Source organism: Rattus rattus, chromosome 6 (genome assembly GCF_011064425.1).
Source record: "Rattus rattus isolate New Zealand chromosome 6, Rrattus_CSIRO_v1, whole genome shotgun sequence".
In the NCBI taxonomy this organism is placed as follows: Eukaryota; Metazoa; Chordata; class Mammalia; order Rodentia; family Muridae; genus Rattus; species Rattus rattus.
The window spans coordinates 61,404,985-61,424,691 of NC_046159.1; the positions used below are offsets into that span (position 1 = coordinate 61,404,985).

The 19,707-nt window shown below is 39.0% G+C and overlaps 1 protein-coding gene across 3 annotated transcripts in view; it reads left to right on the forward strand.

The window, feature by feature from the left end:
* The window catches only part of Exoc6b (exocyst complex component 6B), a 446,009-nt gene that overhangs the window by 224,344 nt on the left and 201,958 nt on the right, over positions 1–19,707 (forward strand). For all 3 annotated transcript variants that reach the window (XM_032906207.1, XM_032906208.1, XM_032906209.1), the window contains exon 18: positions 9,364–9,543. In XM_032906207.1, the coding sequence (XP_032762098.1) occupies positions 9,364–9,543 (180 nt within the window). The remainder of the gene's footprint in view (positions 1–9,363; positions 9,544–19,707) is intronic.

The window sequence follows — 19,707 nt, forward strand, 5'->3', positions numbered from 1 at the left end:
GAAGAATCCCATGCATCTTAATAAAATCCTGTATATTATCATGTGAAGATTTTCGTGGATATTAATCAGAAAAATGTTGCAGTTTTAAGTAAGAAAGAGTGAGTTGATATATAAATGAACCTGAGTGGAGACCAGGCTGGTTGTGTAGCTCTGGCTTATCTGGAATTCTGTATAGACCAGGCTGGCTTCAAACTCGGAGTTTCTGCTTGCTTCCTCCTTTTCAGTAGCTGGGGTTAAAGGACAGCACCGGACACCAGGCGTGGTTTGAGTTTTGTTATTATGTGATTGTTGTAGTTTTAAAACATGTTCTGTGACAGTCACAAATCCCCAAATGGTGACAATTAGACACATAGGTAGAGTTTCAACGTATGTCCCCTGTTTTTTCCCCTTTTCTACCCTTTATCCTTTCTGTTTGTTGGTACCATCTCTCAAAAATAGCCATCAAAGAAGAAATCAGATTTGATCCACTTGGTGATTAAAGTGTATGGTAGACGGACTTTTAGAAGAACTTAACCATTTGCTATTATAAGAAGTATGTGCATTGTTGAACATAACTCATTCTTTCCATCTCTATGACAGAATGAGGTTTTCACATGAGGACCCTAGCATGCTTCACATTACCAATAAGATTACTTAAGAAAGTTCCTTATCTAAGTTTATGCCATTCCTTTCATACTGCTTATGAATGTCTGATTTTAACAGCCATGATACCCAGGGGCAGTAGGGTTCCCAGTCCTCACAGCTAATCCACACACATCCTCCCAGAAGCGTAGGTCATCTCTGTCTTACACTTTGACAGTGTGAGTGGTGGTATTGTCACCCTGCAGTACTTAGGGAATAATGGTAAGATCACAATGACGCACAACTTCAGGATGAGCCCTGGTTTCTATTTTGAATAGTTTCAAACTGCTTTGGATTGAATTCAGACGTAAGGAAAGCAGAGACACAGAACAGTGATGACTTTATTACTGATGCATTTTTAGTGAAGATTCAGCTAATAAAGAGGCCTTCAGTAGACTGTCTTTCAAATGGGGAAAATGCTGAATCTACTAATAATCTCTCAACCTGTCCCCTTTGTAAAATTTCAGTGACTTTTCCTCATTATGATTTGAAATTTGTTTTTTTAAGGATTTGTGGTATGGTGTTGTTCTGGGTTTTAGAAAGGAACTTTTTACTTGTTTTTAAGATAGTGTGTCACATGCTAACCCACATTATCCTAAAATTCACTGTGTAGTCCAGCCTGGCCTCAGATGGTAGGTAATTGTACCGCCTCTGCCTTCTGAATGCTCAGAGTATATGTGTGAGCTCCCATGCCCAGCTAGCTCTAGCATTTAGAGTGCGGAGGGGAAGAGACAGCAGGTAGTAGGCCTGAGTGCTGAACAGCCAGTCTCTCAGACGCTGAGCAGAGGAGTATTGCAGGGGACATTAAAGGTCAGACTTGCACTGCTTTTGATGGGAAACATTGATTCCTCAAAGCATGTTGAAAGCTTATTTTTACCAGGGCTATTTCAGACGAGCCAACCCAGAATTCAGTGTAAACAGGGCAGCAAGGAAAGACCCATGTTGGGTGTTTTCCTAAGCTACTGTTTCCTGAAACCTTTTCCTTGCAGATGGAAAAGAGAGACACATTCAGAAGGTCTTCAAGGTGTTTTCTCAGGGTTCCCTCTTGTTTCTTCTGCCATGAGTGACATAATCCAGCTGGCATGTTTGTCTGCCTTTCCCTGCTCAGAAGGTTCCTCTGTCTGTTTTAAAATAGAGACCAAAACGATTTACTAATTCACCTCATCATAAGTACTCTTTCTACATCTACCGTGTGACAATCTGGTATGTCAGAGAGAGAAAAAGGCCCAGGGATGCAGAGACTGCCAGCTTCTGTGAAGAGCTGCAGTGCACAGAAGACTTCAGTCCATTGTCTAGCTAGCAGGTTTTAATAAAGCAGCTGTGTATCTGATAGTCTTATCAGACTGAACAAGATAGGTCTCTCTTGGTTTTATGGAGCTTATATGGTAATGAACTAATAGGAAGATTAGCTAGAGCTATGAATTGGGGGATGGGGTGCGGTGATGACCTGAAACCATATTCAGACCCGGAACCATTTACATTTCTATAGATGTGTATTCCCAGAAAAGGGGATAGTAAGACAGTGGGTTCAGGCACACTCAGGTACGGTTAGGGTCTATTTACCAGTGTTACATCAATCACTGGTAAATGTATGAAGAGTTCCTGTGGTAAGGAGTCAGGTAATGTCTGCCCCTGTTGGCCATAATAAATGCTGTAGTTCTTAATCTGAAGTTAGATAGGAAGTTTCTAATTTGGGGCTGTAGTGTGGTGCTCTGATTTATCTTTGAATGAAATAACGGGCGTCATGTCATTGTAAATTAGTAAGAGTGGAAGGTGGTAGTTAGGTGGGAGACCACTGAAATAGTCCAGGTAAACAATAATGCTTATGTGGAGTAGTAGACTTAGAAGTAGAGAAATGGTTTGAAGACAGAAATGGCAGGTTTTTAAAAGAAAGAAAGAAAGAAAGAAAGAAAGAAAGGAAGGAAGGAAGGAAGGAAGGAAGAAAGAAAGAAAGAAAGAAAGAAAGAAAGAAAGAAAGAAAGAAACCAAAGGTAATTCTAAAATTTTTGAACTTAGTGAACTCTTGATTGGTAGTAACACTGAGAAGAGGAATGCCATTTTAAAATTTTAATGAAAATATAATTATATCATTTCCCCCTCACTTTTCTCTCTTCTGTCTCTCCCATGTTCAGCCCATCTCCAAATTCATGGCCTCCTCTTCTTTAGCTATTGTTGCACATGTGTACACACACACACACACACACACACACACACACACACAAGCACGCGCGCGCGCACGCATACTTACCATGCTGATTCTGTTCAGTGTTGCCTACATGTATGTTTCTAGGGCTACCCACTTGGTTTTTGATAATAACTTAGAAGGCTTATTCTTAGGGAAGACTAATTCTCTCTTAGCAGTTACTAGTTGTTTGTTGAACTTAGAGTTAGGGGTGGGGCCCATGAAATTTCCCCCACATGCAGGGGGATGGCAACCAGTGTTAGAATTATTCAGGTCTTGTTGAGGCAGCTGCTTTATTGAGATGTCATGGATCTACCATGAATACACCTGCCATAAGAGGAAGGCACCTAAGTTGCAGTAGAGTTCCTGGTCTTCTAGTTCATCACTGTGAGCTTCAGCAGGATTTGGGGTCAGGGACTCTATGGTCAGTTCTCTGCATCTTGACTAGTTGTGGATTTCTGTAATGGTCTCCTATTGCAAAACAGAATCTTTTTGATGAGGAATGTGAGCTACACTTGACTGTAGGTATAGGGATATGAATTTAGAATGCAGTTAGGGATTGATAATGCCTTAATAAAGTGGTAATAGTAGTATCTCATCCAAGATTTACAATCATACTAGCCACATATAGTTGGCCATGTTCACAGTACCACACGTGATTTCACTCCTGTTTAGTGGGCCTTAAGTCCAATTACACAGTTGTCAGTTACAGACAGTATTGCATCTTTAGGGATACCTTGCCATGTTGAATATAGCTTTGGTTCATAGGTGTCATTGCTGGGTAGGTACTGATTGCTTTCCTCCTGTAGCCATTTCAATATCACTCCCTGGTACTAAGAAACATCAGAGAACATCTTTTGTTCCTACAGAGAAGAGAATAAGACATTTGAGAAATGATAAGGTTAAAATGCATACTTGGTTAGTGCTTTCAAACAGCTAATGAGAGAGATGTAAGTATTTGGAGAGATTATAAAAGCATATATGTGTGGATATCAGTTTATATTAAATTTATATTTGTAAGTTAGAAATTCAAGAAGCAGAAATAAGTATGGATACCATTGAACTCAGTGGCACCATTAACCAGCTAAGTAACTAACATTTATAGGGAATGTTGTCTAGCACTAATGACTCCTAAACTTATACAGAACTCTGACCAAGACCCTCAAATACAAGTTAGTAAAAACCAGTGAAATAGAAATCAAAACTAAACTCACTCTTGAAACATAGAATCAAACCAATTAACAGTAATGAAGTATAGTTTGAAAACTCATATATATTTGAAAATTAAAGAACATATTCCAAGAAAAGGGGTTACAGACAAATTCCTGAAAGGAATTTTAAAACATTGTAGTTGAAGGTAAAGTGAAGATGTACATCACCCAAATAATACAGATAATACAGATCTTCCCCAAACTTGTATGATACAGAGAAAGTATCATGTGTAAGGACAGTTGGAACATTAAACATTTATTAGAAATTTTTATTACATTAGATATAAGAAGAGCTTCTTAAATCCATCTAATACAAGCTAAACAAATAGACCATGCAAATAAGATCAGAAGCAAATAGATATGAAAACCAATTTTGGAAATCAACAAAATCAAAAGTTGACCCTTTGGCAGGAATGAAATAAGATAACTAAAATGTGAATCTGGCTAACCAAGAGATAAGTAGAAAAAAACCACAAGTTGCTAATGAAAGTGCTGATCTTACCCATTTTCATTAAGATAATAATAAAGGAATATTGTAAAGAATTCTTTTGAAAATTGACAAAATATAGATCACTTTCTGAGGGAAAACTGCTTCAGCCAGCTTTTCATTATCACCACAAAACCCCTGATGTAATCATCTGACAAGAGGAAAGGTGGGACAACTTCATGTCCATCCTTAGTCCCAGAACTAAGAGGTAGAAACAAGAATGGTGAAGATCTGCAGGTCACCCTTAGTGACATGGTGACTGTGAGGCCAGACTGTACTTCATGAGACTGGATATGAAAAAAGAATTACAACAACAAACTACAACAACCAAAAGAGAAAAAAAAATGATTTTGTTTTTAATTTGTGTCTGTGTGTGTCTGTCTGTCTTTCTGTGTATATGCATGTGAATGCAGATATCCTCACAGGCCAGAGGGAACACTGGAATCCCTGGAGCTGGAGTTAGAGATCTACCTGACATGGTTCTCAGAATGAACTCTGATTCTGATGAAAAGTAGCAAGTGCTTCTAACCACAGAGTCATCTCCCTATTGTCAAAAGAGATTTATTTTAGCTTATACTGTGGGAGGTTTCAGTCCTTAACCCATTGGCCTAAGTGCTTTGGGCTTGTAGCCTGGCACAATACATATACAGAGTGCAAAAATTTGGGGAAGAGGCTGCCTGCTCCATGGTGACTGGAAAGAAAATAAAAATGATGCAAGAAGGATCCAGGGTCTTCATACCCTCTTCAAATATATGCCTCTAATGATGTAATTTCTTCCAGTTAACTCCATCTCCTCAAGAGTCTTCCTTTCCCCAATAGTCCTCAAGATTGAGAACCAAACCTTTAATGTGAGATTAGGGGAAGATCTTTATTATGAACGTTCTATCATTACTCATACTTGGTGAAGTAGATAATCTAACTGCCTTTACCTCTTAGAGAAACTGATATTGAACACAGCTGGATGAAATGGGCAGTTAATTCTGTGAACAATTAAGGATGTTTTATACCCATCTTTTAACAATGTGTTTCTAGAAAGTTATAGCAGAGAGTCTTATCAGTTTCATTTTATGAGTTCCAGTTGTTGCAAACATGGACAAAATCTTCATAAACTAGCAGGTGTGTTATGGCCAAGGCCTGCTTACTGTAGGTTCACCCCAGGTGGATCAGCACTCCAGCAGTCAGTGAAAGTCATCGCTATCAGACTCAAAAAGAAAAGCTATATAAGTAGGTAAAGAAAAAGCATTTATGCTAAATTCTCAACAAACAAAAATCAAGACAGAGATGGGGCACTTCTCCCTCATTGAAAATATCTATAAAACTTGCACAGATAATGGCAAGTTTAATGGTGAGAAGCCAGATGTTTTCCTGCTAAGATCATGAACAAAGAAGCAGAGCTTCCCTCCGTTTCCACTTCTCTACATCATCTAACAACACGAGACAAGGAGAGCTGCTGTGTGGAGAGGGAAGGAAGAAATAAAACTGTTTCTAAATAGCACAAGCAACTGTAGAAAATCTTAAGGAAATAACAGAACAATGAAAAGAACTAATTGCACTAAGGTTCAGGATACAGGTTTGCATAAAAGCCAGTTCCTAGTCTTTGTATTTTTAGTGACCAACTAAAGTTTAAAGTTTGAAAAACAACAATCACAATTCTATTTATATTAATAATCAGAAGTAAAACTATAGTACATAAGTATTAGTGTAACAAAATACAATTCCTGTACGACAAAAACTATAAAACTCTGTTGAAAGATACCAAAGATCTTAGTACTTTTCATATTTGTGAGTGATAGGACAATGTTGTCTCATTTTTTCTTAAACAAGTATTTATTTACTCCATCCTGTTTCAAAATCTCAGTAAATTATTTTGTGGGACTTTAACGTGAATTTGGAAAGACAAAATGCACAGAATGGCTAACACAGTGCTGTAAACTATAGTAAGAGGGCTGAGTATTTGAAGTAATGCCTTACTCTATATAAAGATACAGAAATATAATTTTGGCCAGAAAGTCAAGTAGTTGAGTAAAGTAGACTAAAACTAGGTATGTACGTAGGTATTCAATTGAAAGATAAAAGACAATGTAGTGGAGTTTATTTTTCACCAAGTGGTGCTGGGCATCTGTGAAAACAGCAAAAGCTACATGAGTCTCAGATGTAGAATTTACATCTATTATTAACATTAGCTGGAAATATAAATTCTGAACATAAAATGCACAATTCTACAACCCTTTGTAAATATCTTAAGATGAAACTTAGGTGTCCTTGTATTTGGCAGTGGCTTTTTTTTTAACAGTTTTATTTTGATTATTTTTAAGTGTGTGTGTGTGAGTGAATGTCACACATATATACATGCCTTTGGAGGCTAGAAGAGAGTGTCAGGTTCCCGAGAGATGGGGCTAAAGATGATTGTGAGTTACCCATGTGGATGCTATAAACCATCTCATATCATCTGGAAGATCAGCCAGTACACAGCCTTCTTTGCAGTCCCACATTTAACAACTTTCTAGATACAATAAAAGATAAATTAGATTTTACTAATAATGAAAACTTTTAAACTGGATTTACAAGTGCATGCCCATAATCCCAGCATTCCAGAGGGCAATGCAAAAGAATGGCTGGAAGTTTCAGGTCATCTTGGGTTACATAGTGAGTGTGAGACTGCATTTATTTTCCAGCCATCTCAAAATAAGACAAACATAAAATTTATGCTCTGAGAAAGACACTGTTTAAAGGGGAAAAAAGACAACAAACAGCCTGAAAGAAAATGTTTTTGAAACATGGTTCTTAATCAAGAACCTGTATCTGAAGTACAGAAAAATAATATAACATAGGCAAGTAGAACCAAAAACATCTATTAAGTGTGCAGGAGAAATGGCTCAGCAGTTAAGAACACTTGCTCTTCTTGGAGAGGACCTAGGTTTGGTTCACTTAGAATTCCAGGGGACTGACACCCTCTTCTGGTTCCACAGTAATGGCTGTGATATACCTGTAGACAGACAGATAGAGATACAAAATAAATAAATCTTTTTAAAACACATTGAAATGATCAAATGTAATGAACAAATTCATCACCAAAAAAGATCTCCAGATGACAATATTAATCTGATTAGATATTCTGCATTGGGCCATTAGAAAATTATAAATTTAAATACCTTGAAATACCTTACACACCTAGCATCATCAAGTTCCGATAATGCCAACCTGTGTCATCATTTTGCAAGACATTTCTTTTCCAAGCTACAAAGCTAAACAGTCTTATGTGAGTTGCAGCTGTGGCACTTGCTTAATATTACTTCAGTGTGTTGTTGCAACAATATGGAAAAACGTAATGGCTGTTTTACTCTTCTTCATGATTGTCCAAAATGGGGATGCAACCTGGAAATCATGTGACTATGACAATCTATGATAGACTTATCTAATAAAGCAATATTCAGTGTTGACAAGGAAAGAACTCGATATAAAAAGATATGCAGAATGAAAGAAGCAAATCTAAAAGGGCTGCATACGGTATGTTTCCAGATAGTTGCCATCATGAAGAAGTGTAACAGGCCATGGTGCCTGCTGCAGGACTGTGATCTGAGCTCAGAAGCTCAGCACCATCATCAAGCTGAGATGAGGGTTTGCACTCGTAACTCTACTGCAACAGCACCACAGACAGGCAGATCTCAGGAGTGCTGGCTAGAGCTCTGGGTTCAAAATTTAAAAATGATTTCAAGATATAAATAAAATGCCTGAAACTATAAAACAATTAGAAGAAACTAAAGTAGCCGTATCTTGTGCAGAGGTTTTAGAAGTGACCATAAAAGTACAGGCAACAAAATCTCAGCCTTATGCTTCCAACATTTCTGGGGGTCAGAGTTGTCCCTGAAGCAGTCAGGTTCGTGGACCATGAAGTGGAATGTATTGTGAGTAGATCTGTGTTGAAGACTGACTTGGAAACCATAGGAAATAATTAAATTACTCAGAGAAGTTGAGAAGATTTGAGACAGATGAATACAAGCCCTTGGTGAGCCATACAGAGAAGGGTGAGAGGGAGATTAAGGTAGAGTTCAGGAGACATGAGATCAGCTCAGACTGAAAGATGCACATCAGAATGGCAGCAAGTTGTTTATGGCATCTTTAAGATTAGTGTCCTGATTGTTCTGTCCGCAATGCATTTTCCTTTCCCTAGAAAAGCAAGTTCAACGATATTACTAAAGACTTCAGTAAGGGAGTGTGTAAATGAATCTCTTATACCGGGCAATGCACACATATGCGACTTAGGAACTCTTTAGTGCTGTCTTGGCATCTTTTCTAGAATTGTGCTGTATAGGACACTTCTTATGGTACATGTATATTAGCCTTTGAACAAGTCTTATGATGAAGAAAGCATAGAGCTTTGGTGGTCACCAGCGAGAGCACATTAAGTTACAACCTAGGCATATTTACAAGCAGCTGAAGGAACTGAGGATGTAGGAAGCTTAGGAATATAGAAGGAGCCTTTTTGGAGTCACAGAGAGTCAAAGGGGAATCCGATTCTTAGTGTAAATTTACTTTTTAACAGAAATGAGAAAATTAAAGGAAATAGATAACAGGGTGTATATGAATAGATTTTCCTAATTTAGTGAAAAAAAAGAGTAGCTTTTCTTGCAGAGCATTCCACCATCCCCTCAGAAGGGGGGGTGGTAATATAGTGAACACATGTCAAAAAAATTGATTAGGAACGATTCCATTTTGCTTTGTGAAAGAGAAGTGTTCTGGAAGCTGATGTGATTCAACACTCAGAGCTGTGTTACTAAGTGAGCATAGACAAGTGGTGGCTCCATGACATAAGTGCTTGCCTTTTTCATCCCCGCCATATAAATTTATATATTATTTCACAGGATGCTAGACATGCAGCTGAAGAAGAGATATATACAAACTTAAATCAGAAGATTGACCAGTTTCTGCAGCTGGCTGACTACGACTGGATGACAGGGGAGCTGGACAACAAAGCCAGTGATTACCTGGTGGACCTCATTGCCTTCCTTCGGAGTACGTTTGCTGTATTCACACACCTTCCTGTAAGTGATGCCTGCTTTTATTATTCCCTTCAAAGTAGGAAACCCATGGCTTAAGCTATAGCTTTATTAAAGTCCTCATTCCTGATCTCAGTTGCCCGCAACCTCTTTAATGTCCCCTAGTGGCTGTGTAAACCCTCCATGGATTCTGAAACCTCCCGTGTCATTCGTTTTCAAAGATTCTGCAGTTTCTCTCTACTCTCAGGTCTTCCTTCAGAGTTCAAAGTCGTTAGTGTTGGACATGACAGATATCTTGTAAAGAGTATAAGGAGACTTGCCAGTTAACATTTAAAGTCTGTTTCTTTTAGTTTTAGAACAGCTTTTGATTTGTTTTATGAGTTGAAATTCTTTGATGAACTTCCCTATCTTTTTATCTAGTTTGTAGTTGTTTTCTTGATTACATTAGTCACAATCATTTCATGTTTATTAACTTGTTATTTATGTACCTATTGATGGATTTGAATTTTAGTGACGTGTTCATGTTCCTTCCTAGTATTTTTGTTTGTTAAACATTGTATTTAAACTGCATAAATTCTGCTGTCTGAGGGAAATCCTTCTTTCTAATTATGTTTGTTCTTTCCCTAACTGAGTAAGTATGTGGGTTGATCAGTTGTAGTTGGGCTAATCCTTAGTCAGAAGTGCTTAACTTCGTTGTGGTTGTTAAGTACCTTTAATCATCCCTATGGCTAGATAAGGCACTATAGGACATTGCATAGAGTAGGCCCATTATTGTCTTCAGCAGCAAAGATAACTGTAGAAATTTCTGCCTTTCAGTCTTCTGCCTTCTTCAGATTGATAACTGAAAAACAGTGTTAGCAGTAGACTGATATACAATTAAAATTACTTAAAAACAACAACAGGAACAAAAACCAAAAAATCAACTTGTAAGCTGTAGGTGCCTGTGGAACACTCCCCAGCCTTTTTGCTTTTCCTACCTTCTGAGTGTTTGTGTATACCTCAAATTCTTGTGAGGCAGGACATGGCCCCTGGTGGTGATGGCCACGGGCAGGGGCTTTCATGAGTAAGTCTAGAGAGCTTTCTGTTTCTTCTGTCATAATAGAATGCCTCAGGAGTATATCTCCTCTTAAGTTGCACACGAGCCCTCACCTGTCGCTGAATCTGTTAACAATTGCATCTGGTATTTCCCAGGTCCCAGCACTGGAAGAAATAACATTCTGTTGTTTATGAACTACATGTCAATGCCATTCTTGCTGCTTATAAACTACCTGGTCTGTGCTGTTTTGATACTGTAACTCAAATGGATTTAAAAACCGCCTAACAGAGATTCTTACTTATTTGTCCTATGCTGAGTCTCTATGTCTGAGCCACTGTGAGACTTTGGAAAATCCCACTCTTTCTTTCAAAGGTTTTGGCATAAACCTTTATTTTCCCAAGCGGTTAAGCTTTAGAATTCAACAAATGCTGTAATGGAAAGCTTGGTTCTCAGATCTCTAATTTTAACACTCTAGCCCTTTGAAATAAAGAAAAATTGTCTTAGCTCTGTAATAACTGTTCTCTTCCTGGGACCCTGGGACCTGATTCTGATTCTCTGTTTATTGCCCGTGCTGGGGTTTGGCCGATGCTGCCAAGGACAGCTGGTGACCCTCAGATGACTTTTTAAGAGGTTCTGCCTTTTCTATGATTTTACTCTTTTCAGTCTTTATTGTTCATAGTCTTCTTATATCTTTAAAAAAAATATGTATTTTACTTTTCCTAGTTGTGCTTAGTGGGGAGGATTGAGTTGTAAAAATTTCTACTGTTTTATCCACTTCACTGTAACAACAAGACAAGGCAAATCTACTATAGTAACACAAATGTGAAAAAATACATTGGGGCTGGAGAGAGGGGCAGGTGGTTCAAAGCTGGTGCTGCCCTTGCAGAGCTCCTAGGGTTGGTTCCTAGTACCCACATGTTGGTTTACAACCATCTGTGCGAGCTTATGGCTTCTGTGTCCTAGGAACACACATAATGCACTTCTATGCATGCAGGCAAAACACATGTGAACATAGCATTAAAATAAGTAAGTCTTTAAAAAAATACAAAGCCAAGCTCACAATTATGGGAAAAATTAATTACAATTGAATGTCAAGTATAAGTGTTGTAAGAAAGAAATTTGGTGACGACTGTCTAGGATTTATTATGGAAATGCAAGGATGGCTCCAGATTTTAAAAAATCTCTTCCTATTTGACTTTCTCAATAAATGCGTAAATGAGAGAAACTACCTTGTAGTATTTTATAAGGACATTATATAACACACACTCTCCATTCTCGATTTAAAAACAAAATTCAGTAAAATAATGTTTTTTTTTTAAAGATTTATTTATTATATATAAGTACACTGTAACTCTCTTCAGACACACCAGAAGAGGGCATTGGATTCCGTTACAGATGGTTGTGAGCCACCATGTGGTTGCTGGGAATTGAACTCAGGACCTCTGAAAGAGCAGTCAGTGCTCTTAACCGCTGAGCCATCTCTCCAGCCCCCAAAATAATGTTTTAATAATAGGATTAAAAGTGCTTATTTGAAATTTAGCAGGTAATATGAATTTAACAGGGTTATACTAAATCCCTGAATTTATATTGACATCAGAATTTAAAAATGCTTATTATCACCACTTATTTATTTAAGAAGTTTTATTAAAAAATAAAATTCCCTAAGAACAAATTATAATTGTAGTATCAGACATGTTTCCTCACTGCTGTAACATAGCTGAGTAAATTATGAGCAGCAGACGTGTCTTTCTGTGTACACCTATCAGACAATTAGTGGAGAAGATGTGAAGAATTCATCATAGAGTAACATACAGGTATATCAAGATGGGAATATTTTGTGGTGCAGAGAACCTTTTCAAGTCTAACCAAATTATTACGGGCACCAGGTGAATTTCACAAGAAAATGTAGTAATTGAATAAGTCTAAAATTGACACTAAAGCAACATTAGACACTATTTACTGAAAATCAAGTGTGGTCTTTACCTGCTGGAGAGGAAATGCTATAAAGCAAAGTAAGCAGTAGCCTTGTGAACTAGGACAGACTAACGATAAGGAGTAGCACGTAAAAACCTATAAGTATTTCAAGATATGTGAAAAAATTTTCTCCATAAAAATAATTTTTAATGAAGTTGTCTTTATATTCTGCCAGTTTGGATGAAGATAATATTAAAACCTTTCTGTCTATATGATAGTGAATTCTAGACTGAGTAAATATTTGATTTTTTCCTAAGGAAATATTGGAGAAACAAGATACTCGTAAGATTTTTATGATCTGAAAATATGTCACTGTTCTAAAGCTGACACCAGTGCCTGAAGAAAGACACCAGAAAAAGAGACATAATTTGTATGCTCACCGTTTAACAGGATGTGCGGAAATGGAATGCATGCTCATTGTGCTAGCAATTGCAGTGTGCGTTCCCAATAGAACCTGCCCTACAATCGGATACACAGCTGGTGGAGAGGCTTTCATAGGTCATATGTGAAACTTAGAAAATAGTATCAACAGTTGATATTGTTTGAACTAATTTTAAGTGCATATCTATACACACTAATAACTTTGTTCTAGGTAGGGTTGTATAATCCCAGGTTTAATTATATGTTTCTATGTATAGCTTTTGAATTTTTATTCAATTTTTTTCTTTTTTTTTCTATGTGAATCATTTGATGTCCTTTTAATGCTGGTACAGTAGATAGGTAATAGTTAGAAATACGTCTATTTTTGTCGTTAAGAGATAATTTTATATATATTTAAAACAGCACTTTGTTGAGAATAGATATTTTAAATGGATTTTATATTTATATGGAGAAAATGAGGAACAATACATTGGGTCTCGTGTTCCTTTGGCTTTGCATGGTGATGGGTATGGGTGGATCTTCCATAAGGAAGAGGTGTGGAGTCGAAGAGCATCTTTGAAGATGCTCAAGGATGGCTCTGCTGTATAAGCGCTGCTCACTCTCATTCCCCTACATCTGAAAAGCAGTTCTCTGGCCAGGCACTGTGTAGCACAGTGAGCCGTGCCCTGATAACAGCTCCCAAAGCTGCTCACTATGCTTCATTTGGTTTATTGTAACTTCCAGGACATTTGTTTAACTCAAGATGCATTATTTTAGCACTTATGCTATGATTTTCCCCTTTGTGTCAATTCTAATAGTATTTTTGTAAATATTGTGTACCGTCTCATTGCATGTTGAACTGATGGCAAATTTCAGGATACTGCTTCATTTTACTATGAACCATCTAGAATCAAGGTAGGAGAGAATTTTTAAAAATCCTCACTCCTAAGGATTGTGACCATAAATACCATGTATCTGTCTTGTCTAAAATAAATAAAACTTGCTTTCTAATTTGCATATATTAACTTACATACTAGGCTTCAATGTGACATTTTTATACTGGCTGAATTATAAGATGATATCTTTTGGAGTTGTGTGTATGTGTGTGTGTGTGTGTGTGTGTGTGTGTGTGTGTGTAGTTGGGTGACACAGGGTTACTAATTATACTCATAGTGATATAATGAATTTTTTGGATGTTGTTATTTCTGGATATTTTTTTTCTTGAAGTCTTTGTGGCAAAGGTGCCTTGCTGGTTTTTATGAGGTATCCTGAATGACCATCATAGTGTTTTCCAGGTTGACTAATATCCTTTGACCTGACAGATGACACAAATGCATAAGCATTTAACTCATCCTTCATTAATTCACTGTTGCATGCATATTTATGCATATTGCATTCTTAGCAGCAGGGTATTTTTCTTTTCTTTTTATTTATTTTTTAGATTTGTCTTAGTTAGGATTTCATTGCTGTGAAGAGACACCATGATCAAGGAAATTCTTATAAGCGACAACATTTAATTGGGGCTGGCTTACAGGTTCAGTGGTTGAGTCCATTATCATCAAGGTGGGAAAGGGGCAGCATCCAGGCAGGCATGGTGCTGGAGCTGCTGAGAGTTCTACATCTTCTACCAGAAGGCAGCCAGGAGACAACTGGCATCCTTAGGTAGCTAGGAGGAAGCTGTCTCAAAGCCCACCCCCAACAGTGACACACTTCCTCCAACAAGGTCACATCTCCTAATAGTGCCACTCCCTGGGCCAAGCATATCCAAACCAGCACATTCAACTCCCTGGCCCCCATTGGCTTGTTTGAACACATGAGTCTTTGGGGACCATGCCTAGCCATAACATAATGCAAAATACATTTAATCGAACTTATAAAGTCCTGTATTCTATAACAGTCTCAGCATTGTTAAAAGTCCAAAGTTAAAAGTCTTTTCTGAGAATCATTTAATCACTTAACTGTCAGAAGGCAGACCACGTACCTCCAATATCAGAGAATATATATTACCATTCCAAAATGTCCTAGTGGAGAAATACTGGACCAAAGCAAGACAGAAATGAACTGGTCAAACTCCAGACTCTGAGTCTTCATGTCCAATGTCAAAGCACTCTTCAGATCTCCAACTCTTTTTTTCCTGTTGACTGCTGTTTGCAGATCTGATGGTCAACAACAACTTCATTCTCTTGTGCTGGTTCAACTCCCTGTTAGCAGCTTTCCTTAGCAAGTATCCCGTGGCTCTGACATCTCTAACTTGGGGTATCCAAGGGAACTTGAGCTTTACAGATTGCTGTTCCAATGTCTGGGATTCACACATGATCTACTGGGCTCCTTCAAAGGGCTTTTGGTAACATCTCCAGCTCTGCCCTCTGTAGCTCCCTAGGCTCTGGTTGATTACACTCCATTGCTGTAGCTGTTCATGGAGGTTAGACCATGGTATTGGCATCTCCAATTTGCTGGAGTCTCTGTTGCTGCTAGGCTTTACCAATACCCTCTCATAGTCTCCTTTCATGGTGGCAAGTCTAACTTTCTTTGTATGACCCCTTTGGTCCTGGGTCTTCAATTGCAAGGTAAAACTTCAGCTATTTCTGGAACGCATCTTCTTTGTGCTCTCAGAAAACACTTCCCAGATGATTTTACCTCGGTGATGCTGGTCTCTTTTTATTCCACACTAATTTTTAGCTCCAACTAACTAGCATCATTTGACTCAGTAACCTCCTATTCTTTTTTAAAAATTTAATTAAAATTTTCTTTTACTTATTCACATTGCATCCCACTCACTGCCCTCTACCTACTCACCCCTCCTACAATGCTTCCCCCTCCCCTTCCCCTTCTCCTATGAGTGGATTGGGGGGGCCCTTGGGTATCCTCATCCCCAGTACTTCAAGTCTCTGCTAGGCTAAATGCTTCCTCCACTGAGGCCAGACAAGGCAGCTTACATAGTAGAATATATCCCATGTACAGACAACAGCTTTTGGGATACCCACCACTCTAGTTGTTCAGGACCCACATGAAAGTCAAGCTGTACATCTACTGCATATGAGCAGGGAGGCCTAGGTCCAGCCTGTGTATGTTACTTGGTTAGTGGTTCAGACTCTGGAAACCCCAAGTGTCCAGGTTAGTTGACTCTGTTGGTCTTCTTCTGGAGTTCCTATCCCCTTCGGGAGCCTGCAGTCCTTCCTCCTATTCTTCCATAAGTTCCCAAGCTCCATCCACCTTTTTGGGGTGGGAAGCTATATCCGTCTGAGTTAGTCCTGGGTGGAGCCTCTTAAAGGACCATGTGCTTTTGTCTACAAGCATAGCAGAGTATCATGGTCCTCGCCCATGGAATAGGTCTCAAGTTGAGCCAGTTATTGGTTAGCCATTCTCTCAGTCTCTGCTCCCTCCCCCGTGCCAGTATTACTTGTAGACAGAATAAATTTTGGAGAATTTTTGGGTTCAAAGTTTTGTGGGTAGGCTGGTGTCTCTATCGCTACACTGGGGTTCCTGTCTGGATACAAGAGGTGGCCTCTTCAGGTTCCATATCCCCAGTGTAGTGAATCACAGCTAAGGCCAATCCCATTGATTCTTGGGGGCCTCCCTTATCCCAGGTCTCTGTCTCATCCTGGAGATGCTCCCCACCTCCTCACCCTTGTCTATCACAGATTTTCATTCACCCCCATGGCCATCTAGCCATGTCTTCTGTCCTTTCCCACACCTGATCCTAAATCCTCCATTTCCATCCCCATACCACCTCCCTCCCAGTTCCCTTCCCCCGTCTGTCTCTTGTGACTATTTTACTCTCCCTTTTAAGTGAGATTTAGGCTTCCTTGCTTGGGCCTTTCTCCTTGTTTAGCTAGCATGTGTCTGGAGAGTGTAGCATGGCGTATGATCCACCTGTAAGTGAGTGGTACATGTCCCTTTGGGACTGGGTTACCTCACTCAGGATGATATTCTCAAGTTCCATCCATTTGCCTGCAAAGTTCAGGATGTCTTGGTTTTTAATAGGTGAGTAGTATTCCATTGTGTGGATGTACCACATTTTCTTTATCCATTCTTCAGTTGAGGGACAACTAAATTGTTTCCAGTTTCTGACTAGTATGAATAAAGCTGCTATGAAGATAGTTGGACAAGTATATTTGTGAGATTTTAGAGCATCTTTGGTGTATATGCCCAGGAGATTCATACTTATCATCCTGTATAAAACCTTGGTCAAGTTGGATCAAGGACCTCAACATGAAACCAGATCCACTAAATCTCATAGAAGAAAAAGTAGGAAGTACCCTTGAACGCATTGGTACAGAAACAAGTTCCTGAACAAAATATCGATGGCTCAGGCTCTAAGATAACAATTGATAAATAGGACCTCATGTAACTGCAAAGCTTTTGTAAGGCAATGGACACTGTCAATAGAACAAATAGGCCAGCCATAGACTGGGAAAAGATCCTCACCAACCTGACAGAAAGCTAATATCCAAAATTTAAACTAATTTCAAGAAGTTAGACACCAACAACTCAAGTAACCCAATTTAAAAATGAGATACAGAGCTACACAGAGTCATCAACAAAGGAATCTTGAGTAGCCTAGAAGCAATTAAATAATGCTCAAAGTCCTCAGTCATCAGGAAAATGCAAGTCAAAACACATTACATCCATCAAAATGATTAAGTTCAAAACCTCAGGAAATAGCACATGCTAGTGGGGATGTGGAGCAAGGAACAGTCTTCCATTGCTGGTGGGAGTGCAGACTTGCATGACCACTTTGGAAATCAGTTTGCTGTTTTCTCAGAAAATTCGGAGTAGTTCTACCTCAAGATCCAGCTTCTATTCTTGACTTTGAAGCTATAACCATGTAACTGAAGCTGCTGGGTTCTGCTGCTTGCTGAGGCTAGAATATGGCACCCCTTGTTCTATTACATCTTTACCAGCTTTATGTTTTCAATGAATGTTTCATTCACTGCCTAAGTTTGGCTATCCTGAAACTTGCTCTGTAGACTGGCCTTAAACTAGGAGAACTGTATGGCTCAGTCTCATGAATGCTTGGAGCAGCTTTTCTCTACTTGGAACTTACTCTGGAACAGGCTGCCCTTGAACTCAGAAATCTGTTTGCCTCTGTGTCCTGGGAGTAAAGGTGGGCCTAAGCTTTTGATGGCCATTATTCTTCAAGATACAGATCAAAAGCCTGTGTCTTCAGCCTCTAGATCTGCATGGCAATTGTATTCTCCATTCCTGGGGTATAGTTCATTTTCCATTGGAAGTTCCAATGGAAGCAAGTTGTCCCTTGTTCAAATGCAAAAGCATAAACAATTAGCTTAGCAGGGTGGGATCTTGGTTCAAGGTCATCATTCCCCTTTAATCTGTTTATTTCCTAGAACAAAGGATTCAATTCTATTCTTTTTCCTGGTGCCCCTTTATTTTTGAACCATACATTTTCCATTTTTCCTTTCTAAGCTTTCTATACTTCATCAAAATGCTCTTCCTGAGAGTAAACAAGAGTACAAAGTAAATGTTGGGCTTTTCTGAGACTTCCTTTGTCCATGCATTTAATTGAAATCTCTTTACCTTTGCCTCAGGCATACTCTTTATATAAGGATAAAAGGCGATATTTCTCCAAAATATTATAAGAACAGTCTCTAGACCAAAAATTCTTCTTCTCTGAAACCTTTGATCTGGCGGCTTACACAGTTCAGTTCACCCTCAGCACTGCTGTCTTCCATATTCCTACTAGGATGGCCCACTAAGCCTCACTTAAAGCATTCCCCTGCTTTCCAAAGTCCACATTCCTCCAAGCAAAAGCATGGTCAGGCCTATGACAGCAGTACCCCGGTCCCTGGTACCAACTTCTGTCTTTGTTAGTGTTTCATTGCTGTGAAGGAACACCATGACCAAGGCAATTCTTATAAGGGACAGCATTTAATTGGGGCTGATTTACAGGTTCAGAGGTTCAGTCCACTATCAAGGTGGAAGCATGGCAGCTTCCAGACATACATGGTGATGGAGGAGCTGAGAGTTCTACATCTAGATCAGCAGGCAGCCAAGAGGAGACTGGCATCCTCAGGCAGCTAGGAGGAAGCTCTCTCAAAGTCTACCCCCCCCCCCAAATAATATGCTTCCTCTTAATAGTGCCATTCTCTGGGCCAAGCATATTCAATCCACCACAAGATTGTAATTTAATTACAATGCTTCTCCCTTTCCTTTCTTCCCTCCAAACTCTCCCCTACATTCCTCCCATTCTTCTTCAAACTTATGACTTTTTTCATTGTTACTACAAGCATATATGTATTTTTGTATAATGATATTGTGGTGGTTTGAATAAAAATGGCCTCCATAGGCTCATATATTTGAATGGGCAGTCACCAAGGGTTGCAATATTGGAACAGAGTATGATTAATAAGTATGGCCTTATTGGAGGAAGTATGTCACTAAGGGTGGGCTTTGAGCTTGCAAAAGCCCCTGCCAAGCCTAGACTTTCTCTTTTTCTTGGCTTGCAAGTTAGGAGATAGTTCTCATCTACTGCTCCAACACCCTGCTTGCCTGCCACCATGCTCCCTACCATGATGATAATGTCCTAACCTTTGAAACTGTAAGCAAGCCCTCAATGAAATGTTTTGTTGTATGAGTTACTGTGGTCACGCTGTCTTGTCACAGTTATAGAATAGTGACTTACACAGAAATTGATATCACTGAGCAGGATAAGGCTGTGGCAGGCCCAGCTATACTGTTTATTAGAGGAATGTGGATTTTGATACTTTGGAATAGGGACCCAGTTGAACCTTTTAAGAGGAGCTTAACGGGGCATATTAGTAGCAACATGGAAGGCACTGAGGGCACTGCAGCTTTAATAGCCTGGCTCTGAAGGTTTA